Source organism: Pollicipes pollicipes, unplaced genomic scaffold (genome assembly GCF_011947565.3).
Source record: "Pollicipes pollicipes isolate AB1234 unplaced genomic scaffold, Ppol_2.1 Scaffold_6138;HRSCAF=7277_pilon_pilon_pilon, whole genome shotgun sequence".
In the NCBI taxonomy this organism is placed as follows: Eukaryota; Metazoa; Arthropoda; class Thecostraca; order Pollicipedomorpha; family Pollicipedidae; genus Pollicipes; species Pollicipes pollicipes.
The window spans coordinates 18386585-18406738 of record NW_023596818.1 but is presented as its reverse complement, the minus strand read 5'-3'; the positions used below and the strand labels follow the sequence as shown (position 1 = coordinate 18406738).

At 54.2% G+C, this 20154-nt stretch overlaps 2 protein-coding genes across 2 annotated transcripts in view; both read right to left on the bottom strand.

Moving 5' to 3' along the window:
* The window catches only part of LOC119105737 (aquaporin AQPAe.a), a 42975-nt gene extending 42006 nt beyond the window's left edge, over positions 1-969 (bottom strand). The window contains exon 1 of the mRNA XM_037229222.1: positions 732-969. Coding sequence (XP_037085117.1) covers positions 732-947 — 216 coding nt within the window. The 5' untranslated portion in view covers positions 948-969. The remainder of the gene's footprint in view (positions 1-731) is intronic.
* Positions 970-16587: 15618 nt separating this feature from the next.
* LOC119105400 (uncharacterized protein D2005.3) lies at positions 16588-20154 on the bottom strand. Its single transcript, XM_037228866.1, has 5 exons — positions 20148-20154; positions 18985-19048; positions 18283-18400; positions 17187-17356; positions 16588-16650 (listed from the first exon to the last, which is right to left on the bottom strand). Exons 2-5 carry the CDS (start codon positions 19006-19008, stop codon positions 16588-16590), a joined length of 375 nt encoding a protein of 124 aa, XP_037084761.1. The 5' UTR covers positions 19009-19048; positions 20148-20154.

Below are 20154 nucleotides of genomic sequence, written 5' to 3'. Positions count from 1 at the left end.
AACCACGCCGACAAAGGCCGTTAACACTGACGATGCGTACCGGGTCATCTGTTTTTACGCGGCTCTGGTCTCACCGCTCCCAGACGCGGCGCTGTAAACAGAGGCGATCGCCCGCAGGCGGTCACGTGAGCGCGGACCGACCCGATCGCCCGCGTCCCAGCCGCCGCCGCTGCCGCCGCCGTCCTATCGCGAAGCCGCGCCGTGTTGACACACGAGCCATCTGTCACAATTGTCAGCCGTATCGGAACGGCAACCAGCAGTGCGATTACGGCGGCACGTCTCGGCGCGGGATATAATGTAGGGGAGGGGGTCTACACTGAGGCTAGTGTCCGACGAGCGCAGGTTACACCCATCGGCCCAGTCGACGTCATCCATCAGGACGGTGTGACCCATGCCCACTGACCCAGCGTCGACGGGTCGCGACAGAAAGGGTTCACGGGCTCATGTCAGTAAACTACGAAAATTAGTCAGGACGAAAGACGAGGACGAACAGAAGACAAGCTCACCGTACAGATTTTCAACCTCTGTTAAACGCTGCACAGTAAATGAAAATGCTGGATGCATGGTGTCCAGCAATTGCACGCTATGCCATACGACCTGCCTATCCTTCCCAGCAACACCGCTCATGACGACCAGCGACAAGCGTTGTCCCGTGCAGCCCGACCAGGCCACCCACCCCGGACACAGCGGTGCCGCACCGGCGCTCGTGCTCCTCCCTGCAGCCAGCTCACCTGCGCCAGTGTGGCGACGGTGACACCGAACGCCAGCGCGATCTGCACCATGGACGGCTTGTAGCCGTCGTCGGCCCAGCCGATCGTGCTCAGGCAGCCGATGAGCGTCAGCAGCAGCGTGCCGATGAACTCGGCCAGCAGCGCCTTCCACAGGTCGCGGTTGCGCACCATCTCCTTGAGACCAAGCGCCTCCTCGACGTTCGTCCACGGGGCCATGGCTGCGTGGTGGCTGGGCGGGCGCGCGCGCGAGACTGAACGGCGGCGGCGGCGGCGGCGGCGGACGGTGACCGGCCGACCGCCGCCGCAGGCGACGAGGCCGACCGGGCCGCCGCCGACTGCTGGGGCTCTACGCGGCCCTTGTCGGCCTCGCGGGGCACGCTGCGGTGGGGAGGCCTCGGTGGCGGTGATGTGGTAGCGAGCTGCGGTAGAGGGATGAGGATGTGCGTGCCTTGGTCTTGAGCGGTGAAGAGCGAGCTGCGGTAGAGGGATGAGGATGGGCGTGCCTTGGTCTTGAGTGGTGAAGGACGGGAGGAGAGCCGAGCCGTCATGGCGTATCAACTTGACAGCGGTCAACACTTTTAATCTCGTGGCGAACCAGCATGCTAGCGTGTATTAAGAAGTAGATTCGTATTAGTTAATAAGCGAATGAAATGAAAAGTGAAAGGGAAATAAGAGAATAAAATGAAATGAGAAAACAGAATAAGAGAATGAAATGCAATGTGAAAAGAAAATAAGTGTATGAAGTGCAAAAAACTGCCGACAATTTAACCGAACGAGAATGAAATGGCATTGGCTCACAAACGAAAGAATGGTAGCGACACAACTGCACGTCACCTTTTAATGTACGCGTCCCATGTCCCCTCGGCTGATATGCGTCAAGGCGTTATCAAATAATCAATGACTTACGTGGCATTCAGGCATGGTTCGCATGGCCACTGAAGCCTGGCGTGGATTCACTGGGTACCATTACCCGTCAAAGAGCACGAGGGACAAGCAGGCCGGTGCCCTGATGAGCGAGCCGTTGCTCTGGTGAGCGGACAGCTGCCCCAGTGAGCGGGCCGCTGGTTTGGTGAGCGGGCCGCTCTGGTGATCCGGCCGCTGCTCTGGTGAGCGGGTCGCTGCTCCGGTGAGCGGGCCGCTGCTCTGGTGAGCGGGCCGCCGCTCTGGTGAGCGAGCCGCTGCACTGGTGAGCGGGCCGCTGCTCTGGTGAACGGACCGCCACTCTGGTGAGCGGGCCGCTGGTCTGGTGAGCGGGCCGCTCTGGTGATCCGGCCGCTGCTCTGATGAGCGGGCCACTGCTCTGGTGAGCGGGCCGCTGGTCTGGTGAGCGGGCCGCTCTGATGATCCGGCCGCTGCTCTGGTGAAGCGGGCCGCTGGCCTGGTGAGCGGACCGCTCTGGTGATCCGGCCACTGCTCTGGCGAGCGGGCCGCTGCTCCGGTGAGCGGGCCGCTGCTCTGGTGAGCGGGCCGCCGCTCTCACCACCGTCTCAGCCGGCTGCACGGCTGCACTCCTAACAGGGCTGACACGTGAGTATCGTACTGTCTACTTGTTTAGGCGCATCGTGAAGTGTTCCGACCTGATGGTCGACGGAGACGCCGTTGTCTGGGCCGAGTGCGAGTAGCCCGAGCTGGCTCGAGCACCGACAGGCTCCGGCTCGGTATCACGCAACGGATCGCCTCCGATGTCAAGACCTAGGGTTAACGACAGGGGCGTGCTCGCAGCGACCCCAATGACAAAGATTTTACGTGACGTCATGAAGAATCTTTGACGGATGGGCGGAATCTTTTTCCGCGCCCCACGAGGCAGAAATGACGCAACATATTTCATTACAAATATGTCAGTTTGCGTGCCTAAAATCGACCACAAGTGATAAAACGATGCTTTATGCGTTACAAAGAGCATACTGCTGTTTCTACTCTTAGTTGCACTCAAAGTGACTGCAATCGAAAATGTTGTGCCTTTGCATGCGCAGTTATTATCACGGCGACACGAACATGTAAATAGAAAACTAGTTGCACTGCGAACACATCCGGCAAAGAGTCTATGTGATGTCACGTGACATATCTAGAGAAGCATATTTTTGGTGCGCCGCGAGCACAACCCTCGTCACTGCTGTGTCTTCACTGCTGTATGTCTTGTGGATTATTTTGCTTCAGGCAAACGTTTGCTTCAGACCCGCCGCAACGCAAGAACGAGCTTGCCGTCCTACATCACCCCAGTAATGTCCGTTTCTTGCCAGTCATATCCGAAATAAATTATTCAAACCATCCTCAGACACAGAACATGTACATATTATCGGTCCGATGGGTCCCAGCGAACAAGCAAATGCAGTCGACGAGGGAAATGACCTTTTGCCCACGCACCCAGGAGCATATAAAAACTTGATGGCACTTGGGCAGATGGTACTGGTATGATCAACAACGCGCGCGCGCACGCGATAATTGAAAGCGAGTCTACCTGAGTCGGTATCGGACATACACCCACGGTGGCAGGTGGGCTGCGAAGCGACATTCTGCCACTCTGGTGAGCTTTGACATGCGCATGGAGCTCTCCCCTTATAAGCGATGTAGACACTGCGAAGTGGTGGGAATGCGATCCGTGATGCTGGTGTTCAGCTGATGGCCGCGCCCGCAGCATGACGTACCCAGCCCGAGTGACACGAGCGGGCGCTGCGTATGAGCGTGAGACAACAAATAAGGATAGGCAGCGCTAGCTTGGCGACGCTTTGATTTGGTGCGGCCGCAGCCAGGCACAGCGTCTGTGGTGGGAGCGTGCCGTTAGCACGGCTTCTGTTACCTCTTGCATAACTACCGACGTGATGCCAGAAATATTCGGCGGCAGAAGGACTCGATGGAGTACGGTGGAGTCCCGCAAGACTTCACAAGTTCAAAGTCGTCAGGCGCGAACTACATGCATGCTTTGAGAGGATTCTTTTAGCGTGCATTACACGTATGCGCCGAGAGGAGGGCACGCCACTTAAGTCGTGATCAGCTACAGCGGGTGTGGGACCTCAGCCTGTCTCCGCGGCGTTGGGTCATCGTCCTCGCCTGCTGCCGTCCTCGCCTCAGCACCAGCCGCCGCCGGAGGACGTCGGTAGGGCGGCTGCCCCCGGTCCCGCGGGTCCTGAGGCGCTTGGTTCGTGTCGTCATCAGCACTGCACCAGACATCCCTGCATGGCGCCAGCACGGTGGAACACCGGGGTGTTGAGTGTCTCCCTGCGGCTGGCATAGGCAGCGGGTCAGAGCTCGCGTCGCCCGGCGCTGCTCGTGCTGACAGACTTGTGTGCAAACTTCCTGCAACCTCGACAGACTCCAGATGACGCTCAGCATTAGCAGCCAGCGAGTACTGACTCAAGGGCCCACCGAGTGCTGATCTTAGGGCTCACCGAATTGCTGGCGCACGGAGAGACGAGACATATCGACATGCATCATATTAGTCATCATATTAATCGTCATTGAGTTATGTTGACATCTGCACCATATACTGATGCAACTATCAATTGAGGGAGTAGGCCCATAGACACCGCAACATTTAAGCCATTAATGTTGCAGTAAAATCAACTGCGTGCTTCGGTGACATATCCGTGCGCCATGGGGGAAGGTGCTGTGGAAACTGAGGCGATGCTTATAACTAAGATCAACATAGCGTATCCAAACTCAGCCTACACTGCCGAAGTAATATCCACGATCACGCAGATAATTAAAGGGTCGCTGAACAGGCCAGGCGCTACCAGGGTTGGGGTGGTAGGGGTGGGGATAAGAGGAATAGAGTGGCTAATGATTATCAAGCCGTCCAAGGTCATCCACCTTCCGTAGATAGTAACGCAATTCATGCCGATCACAAGACATAATCTATTTGATTTGTTAGGTTGTTGAGCGACACACACAGTTGAACACACAGCTCAAGTAATAATCGAGGTCGATTTTCAGACTAAAATGCGTAATGCAGATGAAGCCACGAGTCACACGTCCTTGATCGTCACCTGAAAACCAGTCAGCCCTTTGTTCTACAGCGCAGCCAGCTCTGCCTGTCGCGCTGTTCTCTTTTTCACCGCTGGCGCGTGCCGTCCGGGGTGCTCGTGAAAGGTCGCAGCCTCGACCATGTTTCCACAAGTGTCCGCCGGCACATCAGGTGCGAGGCACGGAAAAGAGAGGTGGGAGCTTAAACGGGACGCTAGATGTCTTCCGATGCATGGCTAAGGCAACTTATTCGACACCGTGGTCCTATGTGCCTTTATTACCAACGATGAACACTGCAATTCGTGAGCAAATGAGTGCGGGCATCATTTACTGTTTTTTATGTATTTTGATGCATGTGTTTTGACTTCAGCCTAATGACCATTGGGCGTGTATTTCTGTGCACAAATGGACTCTTTACCTAACGGTTGTCAGTAGCAGTTTCGCTCCCATACATGAACGCCAACGGCGTGCATTTACAGATTTAGCGAGACCCTGCAGGCTACTGAATAACCTGAGGTGAGCCAATTAGCTGTCCCTGAATTTCTGAACTAACCAAGAGCCCATCAGTCGTATTCTGTGTCCGTAGCTGGCTGCATGGCCGAATGCCCTCTCACTCTCCGCATGAGAAAACTGGGTACTGCTCAGCACCAGGCCGGGCCAGTCACGGTGCCTGCAGAGATGCAGTCAGTGGCGAATCCGTTAAATGCCACCTTTGCTGCGCACTACGCACCACTAACAGTCAATATGTGTCCTGCAAAAGCCACTCATAAAACATGACGCAAGTGTCGTCATGTGGCGTCACGCAACAGCCATCCGTCCGTTACCAAGACGTACAAGAACGTAAATCACCTCGGCCCGGCGCAGTACGCACCACAATGCCCTTGCATGCGTGCCACAATGCCACTCGGTCCTGCGCCGGAGCCATGACCGACTAAATCCACTACGGCTGGGAAAGCCCGCGCCGCCGCCGCCGCCGCCGCCGCCGCCGCCGCGGGCTCTGATTCGTTCCGGCCGCCGAGTGACCGGCCGAAGCGCCCTAGGCGCCGCCGCCGGCCGCTGCGCCGCTCCACTGCCAAGGACGGGAGGCCCTCGGGGCGCCGTCAGTGACCAGCTGCTCCCAGCGGGGCGCACCGGTCCCGCGCCGCAGCCTTGACCGCACGCGTCGCCCGCGTGTGATGCGTCGGTGATGTCATAGCCCGGCGGCGGCGGCGGCGGCGGCAGCAGGAGGCGGGCTCCTTGGCAGCCGTCTGGCGGCTGGTACAAATATCTGCCGTCCGTGACGTCTGAATTAGACCACTTACCAATTACTGACCGCCCGCTGCAAGTGCACAAGTGCGTCCCAGATTTCTGAAATATTATCTCGGACTGCTACCTTAGCTGTCAAACTGTCCTGGATGCCCAGAAAAGCGCACAAGTTCTGAAGCGCCTGCGAACCCCCACGCTGCCAACCCCGTACCTACCTTCGATGAGTCACAAAGCCACGAGCGCTGGCTGTGGGGCGCTCGGGCACACCCTCCCCGTCCATACGTCAAGCGATAGAGAAGGCACGACGTACCGGAGCGGCTCCAGCAAACCTATCCCGCACCTTAAGCCACTCGGCCCACCTCCAGAACGACGCTCGCTAGCCTCCGATCTACCGCCTTTGCCGCGTCCCCTCCCCCTCCTCCCCCCCCCCCCCTCCTCTCCGCCCGTCCCTGCTCCATGGTCGGCCGTCTGAATGGAGCGGCCGGCCCCGCCCGGCGGCGGCCGGGGGCGCCACCGGGGTAGGCCCGGCCCACTGACCCGGCCGACGTCACCTGACCCGGCCGAGGTCGGCCGGTCGGGTCAGACGTCCGTGAGGTGCCGGGTCGTCGCCCCGCCACTTGCGGCCCGGTTACAGCTGCGCGCCGCCGTCGCCGCAGAGCGCGGTGAAAGTGGCCGCCGGCCGAGCGGCGCGACGCCGCGGGGCGGCGCCACCGGTCACGCGAGCGTGGCCGTGCCCGGGCGCGCGGAGCGCCGGCCGTGAAGATCCCTGGAAGTTTGGACGATCCCCAGGCACGGAACGATAGGCGAGCGCCAGGTGCCCCTGGTCCAGCGAGAGTACTGCGACGCTGGGTGGGGTCGGCAAGGTTCGGGGACATATAAGGAGTGAAGTCTACCAAGCACGAAACGGGGCGCTGTGATGCCGGTCTGGTTGCTGTCTTTGTGACAAGTTTCATCCGTGGCATGCTGATTTAAATGCTATAAGTACTAGCTCTTGCTCCTGCCTGCATTCCACTATACCAGACCCGCAGCCTGCCACAGCAAGACGGCTCTCGCCCGTTCGCTGAACGCTTTCGACCTTCCTCCACACCGATCCTCACTGTTCGCTGGGCTCCGCATGACCCAAACGCAACCGCCGCCTGCGGGGCCCGTGCAGCATGGCAGCCCGGTGCGAAGTCGTTCCGTGCGTGGCGCGCGGTCCGACCGCAGCACGGCGATCCTTCCGCGGCAAGGACGGCGCGCCGGCCCGCTGCACGCTCCCCCGCCGCACGTCGACCCCGCCGAAGACCGATCCCGTCGACTTTTCTCGCCGCCAGGGCCGCGCGGCAGCCTGACGCGGCGCTCGGCGCACGACTTCCGTGTTGAAAGGGCGCCCCGAAGGCGGCGTTGCCGCTCGGACGGCGGAGACGCAGCGTCATCGTGGCCCACGCGCTGGGAGTGGAGCGGGGAGGGCGGAGGGCGTCGGCGTTCGCCAGTGCCGCCCCACCGATCGTAAAACGCATTGCTGAAAGAGCACTCCAGGTTGTGGTCTGTTCTGTGAAGTGAATGATGTTGCTACACCACATTGGTGACTTCTCCAGCATCGCATAACACATCACTCTCAGTCAAGCTTTCATTCTGATCCTAACGCACTAAATCTGATGACGGTACACCCTGCTGCCCAACACGCCCGCTCCGCCCGGGCCGGCTCCGTCCGGCACGCTGGACCGGCTGTGTCCGGCACACTGAACCAGCTCCGTCCGGCACACTGGACCAGCTCTGTCCGGCACACTGGACCAGCTCTCTCCGGCACACTGGACCAGCTCCGTCCGGCACACTGGGCCAGCTCTGTCCGGCACACTGGACCGGCTCCACCAGCGCAGGAGTCAGCAAACTTCAGCCGGCCGGCATCTCATCACTCACTCGGCCTGTGCACGCAAGTCTAGAGGCTGGCCAGAGGCAGGAGCCGCCGACACAGGCCTGGACAGTCGGCCAGCGGAGAGGTCACCGGCACAGGCCTGGACGGTCGGCCAGGGGCAGAGACCAACGACACAGGCCTGGACGATCGGCCAGGGGTAGAGACCAACGACACAGGCCTGGAGGCTGGCCAGGGGCAGGGCCCGCCGACGCAGGCCTGGACAGCCGGCCAGCGGAGAGGTCACAGACACAGGCCTGGACGGTCGGCCAGGGGCAGAGGCCAACGGCATAGGCCTGAACGGTCGGTCACGGGCAGGGGCCACCGACTCCGCGTGACGTGTACACCGGGAGGCGGCGGCGGGATCCGGAGCAGACGGCTCCGGCGGATCAGTGACCGCTTCATCCGCCATCAAGCGGCGCACGACGACCTGCGGTGCAGCTACAGCTCCTCACATCTCGCTGCAGAGGCTCGGGCTGATATGTTCGAGTGGTGGGTAGGGGAGGGAGCAGGGGAGGGGCGAATCGGATCGGTCACCGGAGTTGCATTAGCGTTTGTCGGGCCTTATCAGCCTTATCTTATCTAAAGCGGTCTTTGACTTTTGACGGCGCCGACTCTGCTCGCAGATGGCAACCCATGGTGGGAGCAGTCTTTTTAGCTCGAACGAAAACGCAGCCCTTATAACACCCTCTCTCGCATTAATCCCAGTAAATTAATGGGATCGAGCCCGTCACTTCAAGCCCGGCTGCGCTGCTGATGCCACTCCCGCGAATACCACAGCCGCCGGGTGCGAGGCAAGGCAGGGCCGCGTGTGGCGGGGCCTACCGGAGCGCGGAGTGCTCGTGCAGGGCCGCGTGTGGCGGGACCCACCGGAGCGCGGAGTGCCCGTGCAGGGCCGCGTGTGGCGGGACCCACTGGAGCGCGGAGTGCCCGTGCAGGGCCGCGTGTGGCGGGACCCACCGGAGCGCGGAATGCTCGTGCAGGGCCGCGTGTGGTGGGGCCTACCGGAGCGCGGAGTGCCCGTGCAGGGCCGCGTGTGGTGGGGCCTACCGGAGCGCGGAGTGCTCGTGCAGGGCCGCGTGTGATGGGCCTACCGGAGCGCGGAGTGCCCGTGCAGGGCCGCGTGTGGTGGGGCCTACTGGAGCGCGGAGTGCCCGTGCAGGGCCGCGTGTGGTGAGGCCTACCGGAGCGCGGAGTGCTCGACCGCTACTTTCCCTCTCGGTCCGTGAGGCGACGTTCCGCCCCGGTTGTGACGCACGGCGCCGTGGCCACCGGCGGCGCGTGGTGTGGCGGAAGCGGCCTACGGTGACGAGCTCTGGCGCACCGACCGGCGGCCGGGCAAAAAACGGAGGTGAAAACATTACTCCTTTGGGAAACCCCGGTGAAGCTCAGGGAGGCTCATTTAAGATCACTGGCGGCTATCGAACTAAGTGCATCAGCCAGCGTGTTACATGCGGTGTTTTGTGAGTGGCATGGCATCTTTATCGCATCTTTCTTTTCCTTTGTCGCCACTTCACGTCCTCCTTCACTCACTCCGACGATAAATTGATTTGATTAACAGAAAATGGTGCGTGTCTCGCTAGGAAACTGGTCAAGCGAGTTGAAAAAGACACTATTTCCACCCAGAGTCGAGCTAAGATTGGGACAGAAAGGAAAATGTGCGACCATGGGTTGAAAGCCGAGCAAGTTGCGAGAGGTGATATGACCAGACGGGTGTCCAGGTCTGAGGACACTTTCCCACGAGGTTTGGGGAGCCGAAGGCACACAGCCGATGCACCGTCGAATTGTTTAACTGCAGGGCGCCGCCTGTTCTGAACGCCTTTCACCGGGCGCGAAGCTCCGCCAAACCGCCAAAATTGGCCGCAGATAAGCCCACGGCCTATGACACCACCGATCACTACCTGACCATAGGTCAAGGATCACTAAAACATCCGAAACCATCAAAATCAATTTGCACACAGGGGAATTTATTTTTCCACATGAAAAATAAAAAACTATCCCTCTTCCTATCCCTCCTTCGCTCCCATCTTATGGGAGCGATCGCCAACAACCTTTCACCATTCGAGGCGCCATGGTCGGTGACCAACCAATCTAGCTTGGGCGATCAGTAATCTGGAAGGGGGGGGGGGGAGGAGGGGCAATGAAGGCACGTGCCCCTTCTGATCGGAAAGTAAAGATAACCCTGTAGGAGATGCCTTAATGTACCGAAGGCACTTCTTCACTTCTGTGGCGGCCACGGGTAGTGGCACGCGTGTTGTTTTTGGGGATCGGGGACTTAGTTATGAATGGCTTAGGTCACATCCCTGCTCCAGAGCTTTTCCGTTTAACTTCTCTAACCCTTGTGTGTCTTATGGCCCCATGCGCGTAGATTTCACTGCATCGTTTGTCCGTTCGGCAGCTACGATTTCGATCGGCCGGTGAGGGCAAACGCGACTTTTTATTAGAAGAAACGTGTTTTGTGTGGCTTTGTGATCCACTACTCTATACCAAAAACATAGATGCTTTCTGTCCATCAGGCAGTAAAGCAGCAAACATACGCCTTTAACGGACCCAGTTAAGGGGCTTAAGGGTTAAGCCATTCGGCCAAGTTACATAGCCTACTCCATTTTTTATTGCGCTTGGATATAGGGCACAACGTTCAGTGTAGAATATTGGTGCTTTATTTAAGTTGCAATTTCTGCTTGATTCACGAACAGCGTGCACAATTTTTTGACTGAATTTGGCGTCTTACCAATTATTCACTTCGACTGTGTCATGACATGAACAATTATAACCAACAGCATCAACATAATCAGGAATGCTCAATAATGCTCAATTATGTTCAATAACTGATAATGAACAATCCAAATTGAGCAACATTTGCATTAGATTAGATTTTTTAAACAAACTGTTTTAATATGTTCCACAAATGCGCTGTATTTATAACGGTAGAGATGAGTGCTTGTAACGGGGGTGTAGAATATGTATGTGCTGTTAAAAGGACCACCACAAACATGCTTGCTATTAAGCCGTTTTTGTGGACCTCAGGTTCACGTAGATTCCCGTCAGATGGATGTGTGTCATATCATCCAAGGGGAATATTTTGCATTCAGGGATATTGAAGCAAACATCAGATGTGATAAAACAAGCTTACTTTTGTTAGGCTTTTTTATGTGGAAAAGATTGCTTCAAAGAGCAAAACTCTCTGTTTAGCAAATATGCTTTTCAATATGTCATGGTTTGATTACGTCACCGCATCTTGCACAACACTGATTGAGAGCCAATTGACGGCCGTTATATTTGGAAATACCGCTCACGAACGCTAGCTGTGAACTCCTCAACAACTATATTTTTTGGTCTTGACCGCCGCATTGCTTCGGGAGTGGCAGGGCTTGAATGCCGTTAATATGACGTCATGAATGTCAAAGTGACTTTGAAATACTCTCCTCGAAATAACTTTCCCCATTTTCAAAGCGTGAAGCTCAGAAACTAGAGGGGCTTAGATCTTAAGCAAGACAGGGTTGTGAACAGCACCAAAAGGTCTTCAAGATGGCTATTTTAGTTCATAACCTGATATAAATGTGGAACGCTTCCCTTTAAGTCAGTTTGACTTCGTGAGGGTTAGTTTCTCATCACCACTGCAATGTCCTGGATGATCAGCCTGCAGATAACTTTGACTTGAATGCGCTAGATTTCTTGAAGTTAAATGGCAGCATTCTCAGTCGCGCACGGGGGAGCACTTCTCCCTTGCAGTCTGAAAGTCTGATTTGATTCTGAGTCGTTGAATTCACTAGGGCCCGCCACCAGCGTCAGCTGTTGGGCCCGAGTTGTTCTCGCACAGCTCAAGCAAGAGCAACGACAATGTTTGCACTTTGTCTCGTGCGTTTCTAACGTAGCGCCTTATTTAATGAGCGTCGAAAATCGAAAGAAGTAACATTTGCCCCCTTTTCCTCATTCTCACCTCACCTTGCACACGCGCAACACCACATTTATCGGGGGCTACGTGCACCAGCCACGAGTGGCTTAAATGCCCACCAGGCTGGGCTTGTTACGAGCACCGAGTACAAATCCCGTATGATTGCTTGACAAAAAAGTCGAATGGAAAAAGTCGAACGAAAAAAGTCGACCGCAAGTAATCGAATGGGATGGAATTGAACGGGGACAAAAGTTGAATCGGAACAAATCTAAGGAAAAGACATAAAAAGGATAAAATTCGATTACAAACAAGCGAATAAGTCTAAGGGCAACACATCGAAAGGTACACAAGTTTGCAGGAATAGCAGTAGAATTGGGCAAAGTCGAAGGACGAAGATGCGAAACGGATAAAGGTCAACAGAAATAACAGTCGAATCGAAAACAGTTAAGGGGCGAAGTGTCGAAGAGGACAGGATGTTAAATCAATTCGGAAAACAATTTAACAAACACAGAAATATTTACACACAAAAGTGGATGGGGGTAACTATTAACAAGCATGTAGTGAACAGAAATTAAGGTAAAAAAGTCGTTAGCATTTGGTGCGTGGCATGGAACGGAATGACCTTATGACACTGGGATGCGCCCGCGGCTCCCATTGGTTCAGCTATATCGCGAGAGTTTACCATTTTATTAACAAACCGATTTTATCGCGGCCCGTCGCTGACGCCTGCATCTTTCACTCCTGGTATTCTGTATGTTTAGTGGTGGGTGTTGCTGGGCAGCTCCAAATGTTAAAGTTGAGCATTCCTACAAGCCTTGAATGTCAGGCCGTCACGTATACAACGGCCCGCCCCCCGCCGAGTCAAAAGTCGTAGTTCTTTAAGGCATCTGGGTGAGGCCTCTATGAGGGTCCAGTAATACGAATTCTTAATGGAGCATTACGACTGTAGAGTTAGTACAAGTGATGAACAATGACCGTGTGGCCATGGCCATCACCCCATTATTCTAGCTCATCTCCATCACTCAGATCATCTGACAGCATTATCGCTGCCTCAACATACTGTGCGAAAACATATCTACGTTACTGAAGCAATACATACATTTCATGTATTCGGGTCACGAGGATCACTGATGCTACCATTGGTTTATTCATTTCCAGCCGTGTTTTACCAATATTCGATAAATACTAAACAGCACGTGGCACTGAACTTGCACGAGACATGGTACGCAATTCGCCAACTGTTTTCACCTGCGTGTGTGAAAATAAATCGGGGTCCAACAGCTGACACTCATGACGTACACGTATCTTTATAAATTTTAAAATTCCACAACGGAAAAGGAACGCGGGTAAAAAAAGCATGTTGGCCACAGGATTCCACATGAAGCTCAGACTTACTACTTACTACCCTAGTATGGCACCGAAAACGCGAGGAATGTTACAAAAATTGCTCCAATTAATAGTGTCATGCATTCATCCCAGTTTAACTGTAATTCATTGGTTTTTAGGTCACTGGTGAGATCTCTTGACAACGATAGTCATTAAGATAGCTGTTTACAGGCATCGCTTTTCTACGAACTAGTTGACTGCAATGATCAAAATGCTCAGAAAAAGAACTATATTGTCGCGTACACGCACCAACCGTCGCGGCGGAAGCCCAACTTCAGCACAGCGCGAAATCATACTGACCACATTCGCGACGTGGCGAAACGCGTGCTGGCGGGGTCGCCTTCCAGAATAAGTGTTCGTATGTTGCCCGTCAAAGAAGGCCATTTGGCCTTTGGCTTAATAGTGTCAGTCTGGTCACGGGGCAGCCGATAGTCGTGTAGTCACATGACACGATAAAGGTCCTTTCGTACTTTTTGGATAACGGACCGAAGCGAAGCGTATCCATTGCACGTGTACGACAGTAATGTGGGCTTGGAGTGCGGGCAATAAGTTATGTTCAGCACGGAATCAGACTAAAATTGCGTCTTAACAAAATTGTCTTGGCCCTAGCAATTATCGGTTTGTAGCTGAACTGGACCTATAGTCCGGACTAACGATACTATGCCAAAAAGCAATAAAAAATTATCCGACCTTGTTTTCTCACGTGACCTTGCGATAAAGTACAGTGCATTTAAAGTTCAAATAAAACAATGTTAGGTTCGCGTTCTACAATGGGTGGGGGACCAAACGTCTCTAATGTCTTATAAAAGAGATCTCCAGACGGATGAAGTAGTAAGGTCAATATCATGCTTAGGCTGTAGGAGGGAAAAATGTCTGGACTCACGTTTGACAGACAACACGAAAAATCATCAAAGATAAAAAGGTTCGACGTCAATGTCTACAGTAGCCCACCACTTTGATGAAATAATGTTAAGGTTGCGGGTTCAAGTCTACCCCCGCACCCTCCATGGCGACGACACTTCTTTTCCTACTCTTTTGTAACATTTCAGGCAAAAAGTATTGGGAGAGCCCAGGGCAAATTGGGGTGGAGGTCCACCAACAAAAGGATACAAATTGATACCCGTGCAAAATGATGCAAATCTACACGTACTGTCAAAATTCTACTCCAGGCAAGCCCTTACCTCGAACCTACTGAATCGATCATCACCAGGCCTTTCCTTTCCGATGCACCATGGTCGAAGTAATTCCCATTCAGAACAAAATGACATCAGGTCAGGCAAGTGTCACCAAAAAGTCCCGGAACTGTAAAACTGGCTACAGCCGATTGTTGACCCGCCGTTGACCCAGTGCAAAGCCACGGTGTTTTCTAGAGTGTAGGTTATGGACAATGGCACATAGCATAGTGAAAGCGTTGCGGCGACTGACCCCAGAGGCTCGGAGTGTGGGACCGTTTATGAACTGGCTTGGCAGTTTTGGTGTTTGCGATGGCTTTTGACCAGACGCCTGGTCGCAAGATAAGGACGGAAATGTTGTCTGCCATGGTGTGCCGAATGGCAAAGGTTTAGTGGTGAGCGGTTCTTTAGGCTCTGAGAATTGAGTCACCTCTAAATAACTTCACCAATTTCAGGTATTCCTGTTGAGATTCGATCCGCCCAAAGGTCACGGTAGTCTGAAAAATAGGTTATCAGCGATGGCGCTCCAAATGGCGAGGGTCTGCGGGCGATAATCGATCATTGGCTGGGTGTGTGGGATTATCAACGAGGTTGACCACGCACCTTTTCTGTTTGGTTTGAATTAGTCCTTTCGGCCACTAGTGGCGATTTCGGAACTATGAAATGAGATATAGTAAATGACGGTGGGGCAAGACTTCCGTTGCTAGAAGCGGATTTAGAAGGCATCGACATTTCCTAGAAGTCTGTACTCCGAGAGGTTCAACCCATTCCTTCAAAAACTTTTCCCTCATTTAATGTTCAGCGGCACGAAGATTGCCATTCACTAAGACGCGGTGAATGGAATGAAGCCGTAACTAGCTCATTATAATGGCGCATCGTTGAGCACGGCGGGACGACGCAGTCGGCTGCGGTCGCACACTTGCGTAGACCAAGTATGAGACAGCCTGACGCTCTCCACACTTCTCTAGCCTCCGAAACCCTCCACACCAGCACAGGCCGGCGACCCCTTCGCTGCCACAGGCTGCTGCTCTTCCGCACCGGAGTCACACGGTTGGACTATCTATCCAACGTTAGATTGAAGCGCCCTCTTTACCGGGACAGACTTTCACGTCGTCCACATCAGCAAACTCTGGCACCCTCTGCACGAGCACGGGCAAGGAACATCTGCCCGCGGCATAGCATTACACCTCTTAAAACAATGCGGGCCCAGCACTGGTGTCTTCCACGCCAATGCGCGCCGGCACTCTCTGCACCAGACCCCGCAAACTGCCTTGACTCGCAGACAGACAAGTCAGAACGGTCTGGAATGGCAGCATCGCATAACGGCGTACGCCCAAGCTAGTCTGTCCCAAGGACACCTCGGTGCAACGTGTGGCAACGCGTTTTGATACTCTAATAATTCTTAGCTGTAACCGGACAAAGTCAGCCTCATGCCTGCATCCTTTACCAGCTCTCCGACAACTCGTCTCCCTCAGTCAGTTATCTTGAGGAATTTCAAGATGGCTGCGAGAAATATGGCACAAAGCGACGTATGACGCGATGCGCAGATGCGTTTCATTGACGCACGCGATCTCGTGCGGTTCAAACTGTAGTTTCTCGCCAATGTTCTCAGCTATATTTTGCAAACGTCACCAGTCGCCAGCCTTTGCGTGACTCATAAGAACGTTTCAGGTGGTGGAAATATCAGGCATTGTGTAATTCTTAACCACACTGAGTCCTGTCGTGCACACTGAATATCCATGAAAAATCAACTGAATTAAATAAATCAACTTACTTAAGTATGTATGCAAAGGTAGTTAAGCGAACCGCGTCGGTGGCGCTGAAGTCGCACGTGAAACAGCTCACATGTAGTGGCCTTGTGTATTACCAGGTCAGTATCAAACGCGATGAAATACAAAGCGTGTTACGGCAACGGCAGGGCAACCACACCCTGCCCGCGTCAAAAATCCCTTCGACGCCATCGCCAGGCTCAATCCCCGCGGGAGCTTCATCTCCGCAGCAGCGGTCTCAACGTGACTTGGGGAACCGCGCTAGCTCCCGTGACAAAACCGCCGACACACGGTCCGCGTCCGTGCTCTCCCCGCCCGAACGTGGTGGGCAAGACCCGCCCTCCCGCAGGACCGCAGGCAGGACCCGCCCCCCGCTCAGACCACACACACTCCGACGCCCAGGCCCACAGGTCAGGTCAGGTCAGGTCAGGCCAGATCCCCGCGGCGACACGGGGCGTGGCCGGTCGAGGCGCCAGGTCCCGAGGCGTGACACGACAGCGCCACAAAGATGAGAACACAGGTGACGCCAGAGAGCCGGTCACGGCGGCGCTAGTAGTCCTCGTCCGAGTCCGAGTCCAGGGCCGCCCGCCCTTCGGTCGAACTGCGAGAGCCACGGCACGGGTCACGGCCGAGAGCTCATTCTGAGCGTGCGAGACATGCATTCATCTGACCACGCGACAGAGTCGGAAGTTCTGCAGCTTACATGCTGGCAGCGTAGCAGCGCTGATGCATACGACAAACCTCATCCGAAAGTGAATACATTCAGCCCAACGCTGCCGCGATTCAACAAGACCATGGACGTTGATGGCTACCAGTTGGTTAGTACCCGTGACGATATTGTTCTTCTATGGAGTCCACGGCTGTGTGATCTAATATCTTTCAACAGACACAAATACGTTAACACCAACCACACAAGTCGACATCTTCAGTCACAGGCACGCGTTCTTATTTCGTGCCATCATCACCACAAACTCACCACTCTCTAACCCAGCAACCTCACCTCACCCCTTCAACCGTCAGTTCCATTCCCCCGACCCACACCCTTCACGGCCGCATGGGTCTCTGTCATCCACATGGCGCAGCTCAGCCGTCCCGCCCGCCCCGCGCCCCACACCCCTCTCGGCGCAGCAACCTCACCTTGACCTTGCCGGTAGCGCGGCCCTGGACGGAATCGCTGACCCGCTCCAACAGGCCCACCAGCTCCGGCTCGGTCAGCCGCTGCTGGATCTGACCGGAGCGCGCCATGTTCACCAGCATCGCCTCCAGCTGGGCGCCCTTCTCCGGCTTCGCCAATAGGATCGTGTTCACTGCCGGGGTGGGCGTGTCAGGGGTGACGACGGGAGTGAGCTGGTCATAGTGGATGTCAGGGGGTCAGTGCGCGTCAGAGGGTCAGCGCGCACCAGTATCAGTGCGCGTCAGAGCATCAATATGGACCGCGTGTCAGTGCACGTCAGAGGGTCAGTGCGCGTAAGTGTCAGTGCACGTCAGAGGGCCAGTGCGCGTCAGAGGGCCAGTGAACGTCCGAGGGCCGGTGCGTGTCAGAGGGCCGGTGCGTGTCAGAGGGTCAGTGCGCGTCAGAGGGCCAGTACGAAGCAGAGGGTGAGTGCGCGTCAGAAGGTCGGCGCGCCGCGTCAGAGGGTCAGTGCACTTCAGAGGGTCAGTGCGTGTCGAAGGGTCAGTGCATGTCAGAGGGTCAATGCGCGTCAGAGGGTCAGGTCGCAAAAGCATCAGGTCACGGCAGGCCACAAGCCACGGTAAGCGCAATCACGATGAACGTCAGTCTGCATCGGGTGCCATGAGGCCAATGGAGCCATCACACGGTCACAGCAGGCTCAGAAGTCATGCAAGCACTCAGGAGATCACTTCAGCAAAGGGGAAGCACCGGTGGGCGTCAGCGCCCACTGTGTTGGAGGCACGCCCCCGCCTGTCACGCGCGTCCAGCGCCAGGGAGACAGCCGCCAGGCGTCTGTCCCTCCGTCCCCTCCACACATGTATGTTCGACATCGGCCCAGTCCATTGCCGTCGCGTTGGGCTAGAGCGGGAGCACCGGCTGGCGATAAGGGACAGGGATGGCGGATGGAGTAGATTTTGGCTGTGATGTTTCCATGAGAGGTCATAAGCAGAATGCTCAATCACGATACTATTGGGCGTAGGCACTGCCCTAATGGGGTCACCATTGCAGCCAGCCACTGCAGAGGTGCCACTGAGGTTCACGACAGGGGGCGCCACTCACGCCGTGCTCGCGCCTTTTGGTCCAGCAGGCTGGACAGCATGCTGTTCTTCATCTCCTCCCGCTGCGCAGCCGCCTCCTTCTGCTTCTCAGCAGACTGTCCGCCGCCGCCCGCCCCCTGCTGGGAATAATCACGTTGGCATGGGGCACCGCATGGAAGGCCACTCACAGGCCCACTCGCCATGATATGAGAGGCTTTTATGACATTTTGACCTGTGTGATACAAGGTCTGTGGGAGGCAAAGTGCTGCAAATTAGCTAGAGACACTTGCTTTTGTGTGATGATGAGAAGTGATTACAACAGGCAGCACACCTGTCACCAAAGCATGCATGCTTTGGCAACAGATAGACAGCTTTCCTAAGCTTGACAGCAATGGTCAGACTGGTTGCCAGCAGTACTTGTGCATGGCAGCTAAATTTACCCAGCTCCATAACAACCACATGTTTCCTTCCAATGATGTGTGAACTTGTGCTTCAGTTCTCTTAAGACCAGTTGAATTTACAGAGTTTTGAATGCAGTGCTCTGGCTTCTGCGACTGTACTTTTACTTTAAATACTGTGCTTTCCATAAATATATGCAAATTCAAAGAGCACATGGCTCTTATGAAACAATCCACATTAGAGATGCATGAGAAGCTGAGAGTTCTTATCAAAATACTCTATTTTGAGGTAAGTCATGATAAATGACAATGAGAAAGATACTTACCAGCATTTTTGGATCAATTTCCATCTCCGGATGGTTGCTGTTGTCTTTTTTACTGGCCAATATGCTGAAAAGCATGTTAAGTCAGAAAAAGAACACACAAAAATATGGTCAACATCACACTTAACTTCTTACCCAAATATAACTTGTTTCTTATTAAACTGCAGCATGCTTCTAAATAAGCAGTCTAGAATAATAAGATCTCAAGTAGACATCTTAGAAAACTCAAGCTGCTTTATATCACATTGCACTTCAAAGATGTGACATTATCATGGTCACAACATTAACAAAACCTTGTCAGGCAGGCTGAAAAACAGCATAAGCATGAAAGGGTTTGATCTCATAGTGTTTTAGCATTTAAGAACCCTTATGTTGAGAATATGACACCCATAATATATAAGGAGGCATTGGTTAAGCAATGCTATCAAACAACCACTGATGCATATCACAAGAACACTGAATAGGTACTCCAAATTTCAAGGCAGTGTTCCCAGGTGGTCAATGTCAAATTTTCTCACAAAATTAAGGCCGATGATTACTTAAAACCCTGATAATGCGTGAACTGGTTGCTATCCATACCCTTTCATACAATGAGGGCAAGTAATCTTCAACACAAAAACCAAGATTGCTGAGAGATCACTCAACACGGAAAACAATCACATCCATGACTAACCATGCATATTTTAGTCACATCATATCTTGTGGACATAAATATCAAGCCCAATGGGTGGCATTAATTTCACTGATAATAAGCTGACAGCCTAGATTGTGACCACTGACACACACAGATTAAACTCGATCGATATTCTAGAGCAATGCCTCAGATTGCAATGTTCTGATAAATTTACAGACACAATTTTAACACCTGTATGTTTAGTTCTATAAGCAGGAGCAGAGATTTCCCAAAATAATGGTTGGCTTGAACAGTCCTTTCAGGCTTGCCTTCCCCTATTTCTGCATAACGGTTACTTCCACTTAGGATCTCAACTTAGGAAATTAAAAGTGCCCAGGGCAGGTCTCCTAACACATAGGAGGTAAAGCCCTTGCACTCGGAAAATCATAACAAACATTGCAATTCCTTCGTTTTTCACTGGCAGCTGACATAAAATAGTTATCAGGAAAATATTTGATGACTAATCACCACCCACACCCCCACCCGAACTCACCCTCCGA

Coding starts and splice junctions, on each gene's coding strand:
- LOC119105400 (XM_037228866.1), bottom strand. CDS start 19,008: ATGGAAATTGATCCAAAAATGCTG. Junction 18,401..18,984: donor AAATTGATCCAAAAATGCTG/GTAAGTATCTTT, acceptor GATTATTCCCAG/CAGGGGGCGGGCGGCGGCGG. Junction 16,651..17,186: donor GCGCTACCGGCAAGGTCAAG/GTGAGGTTGCTG, acceptor TGGCTCTCGCAG/TTCGACCGAAGGGCGGGCGG.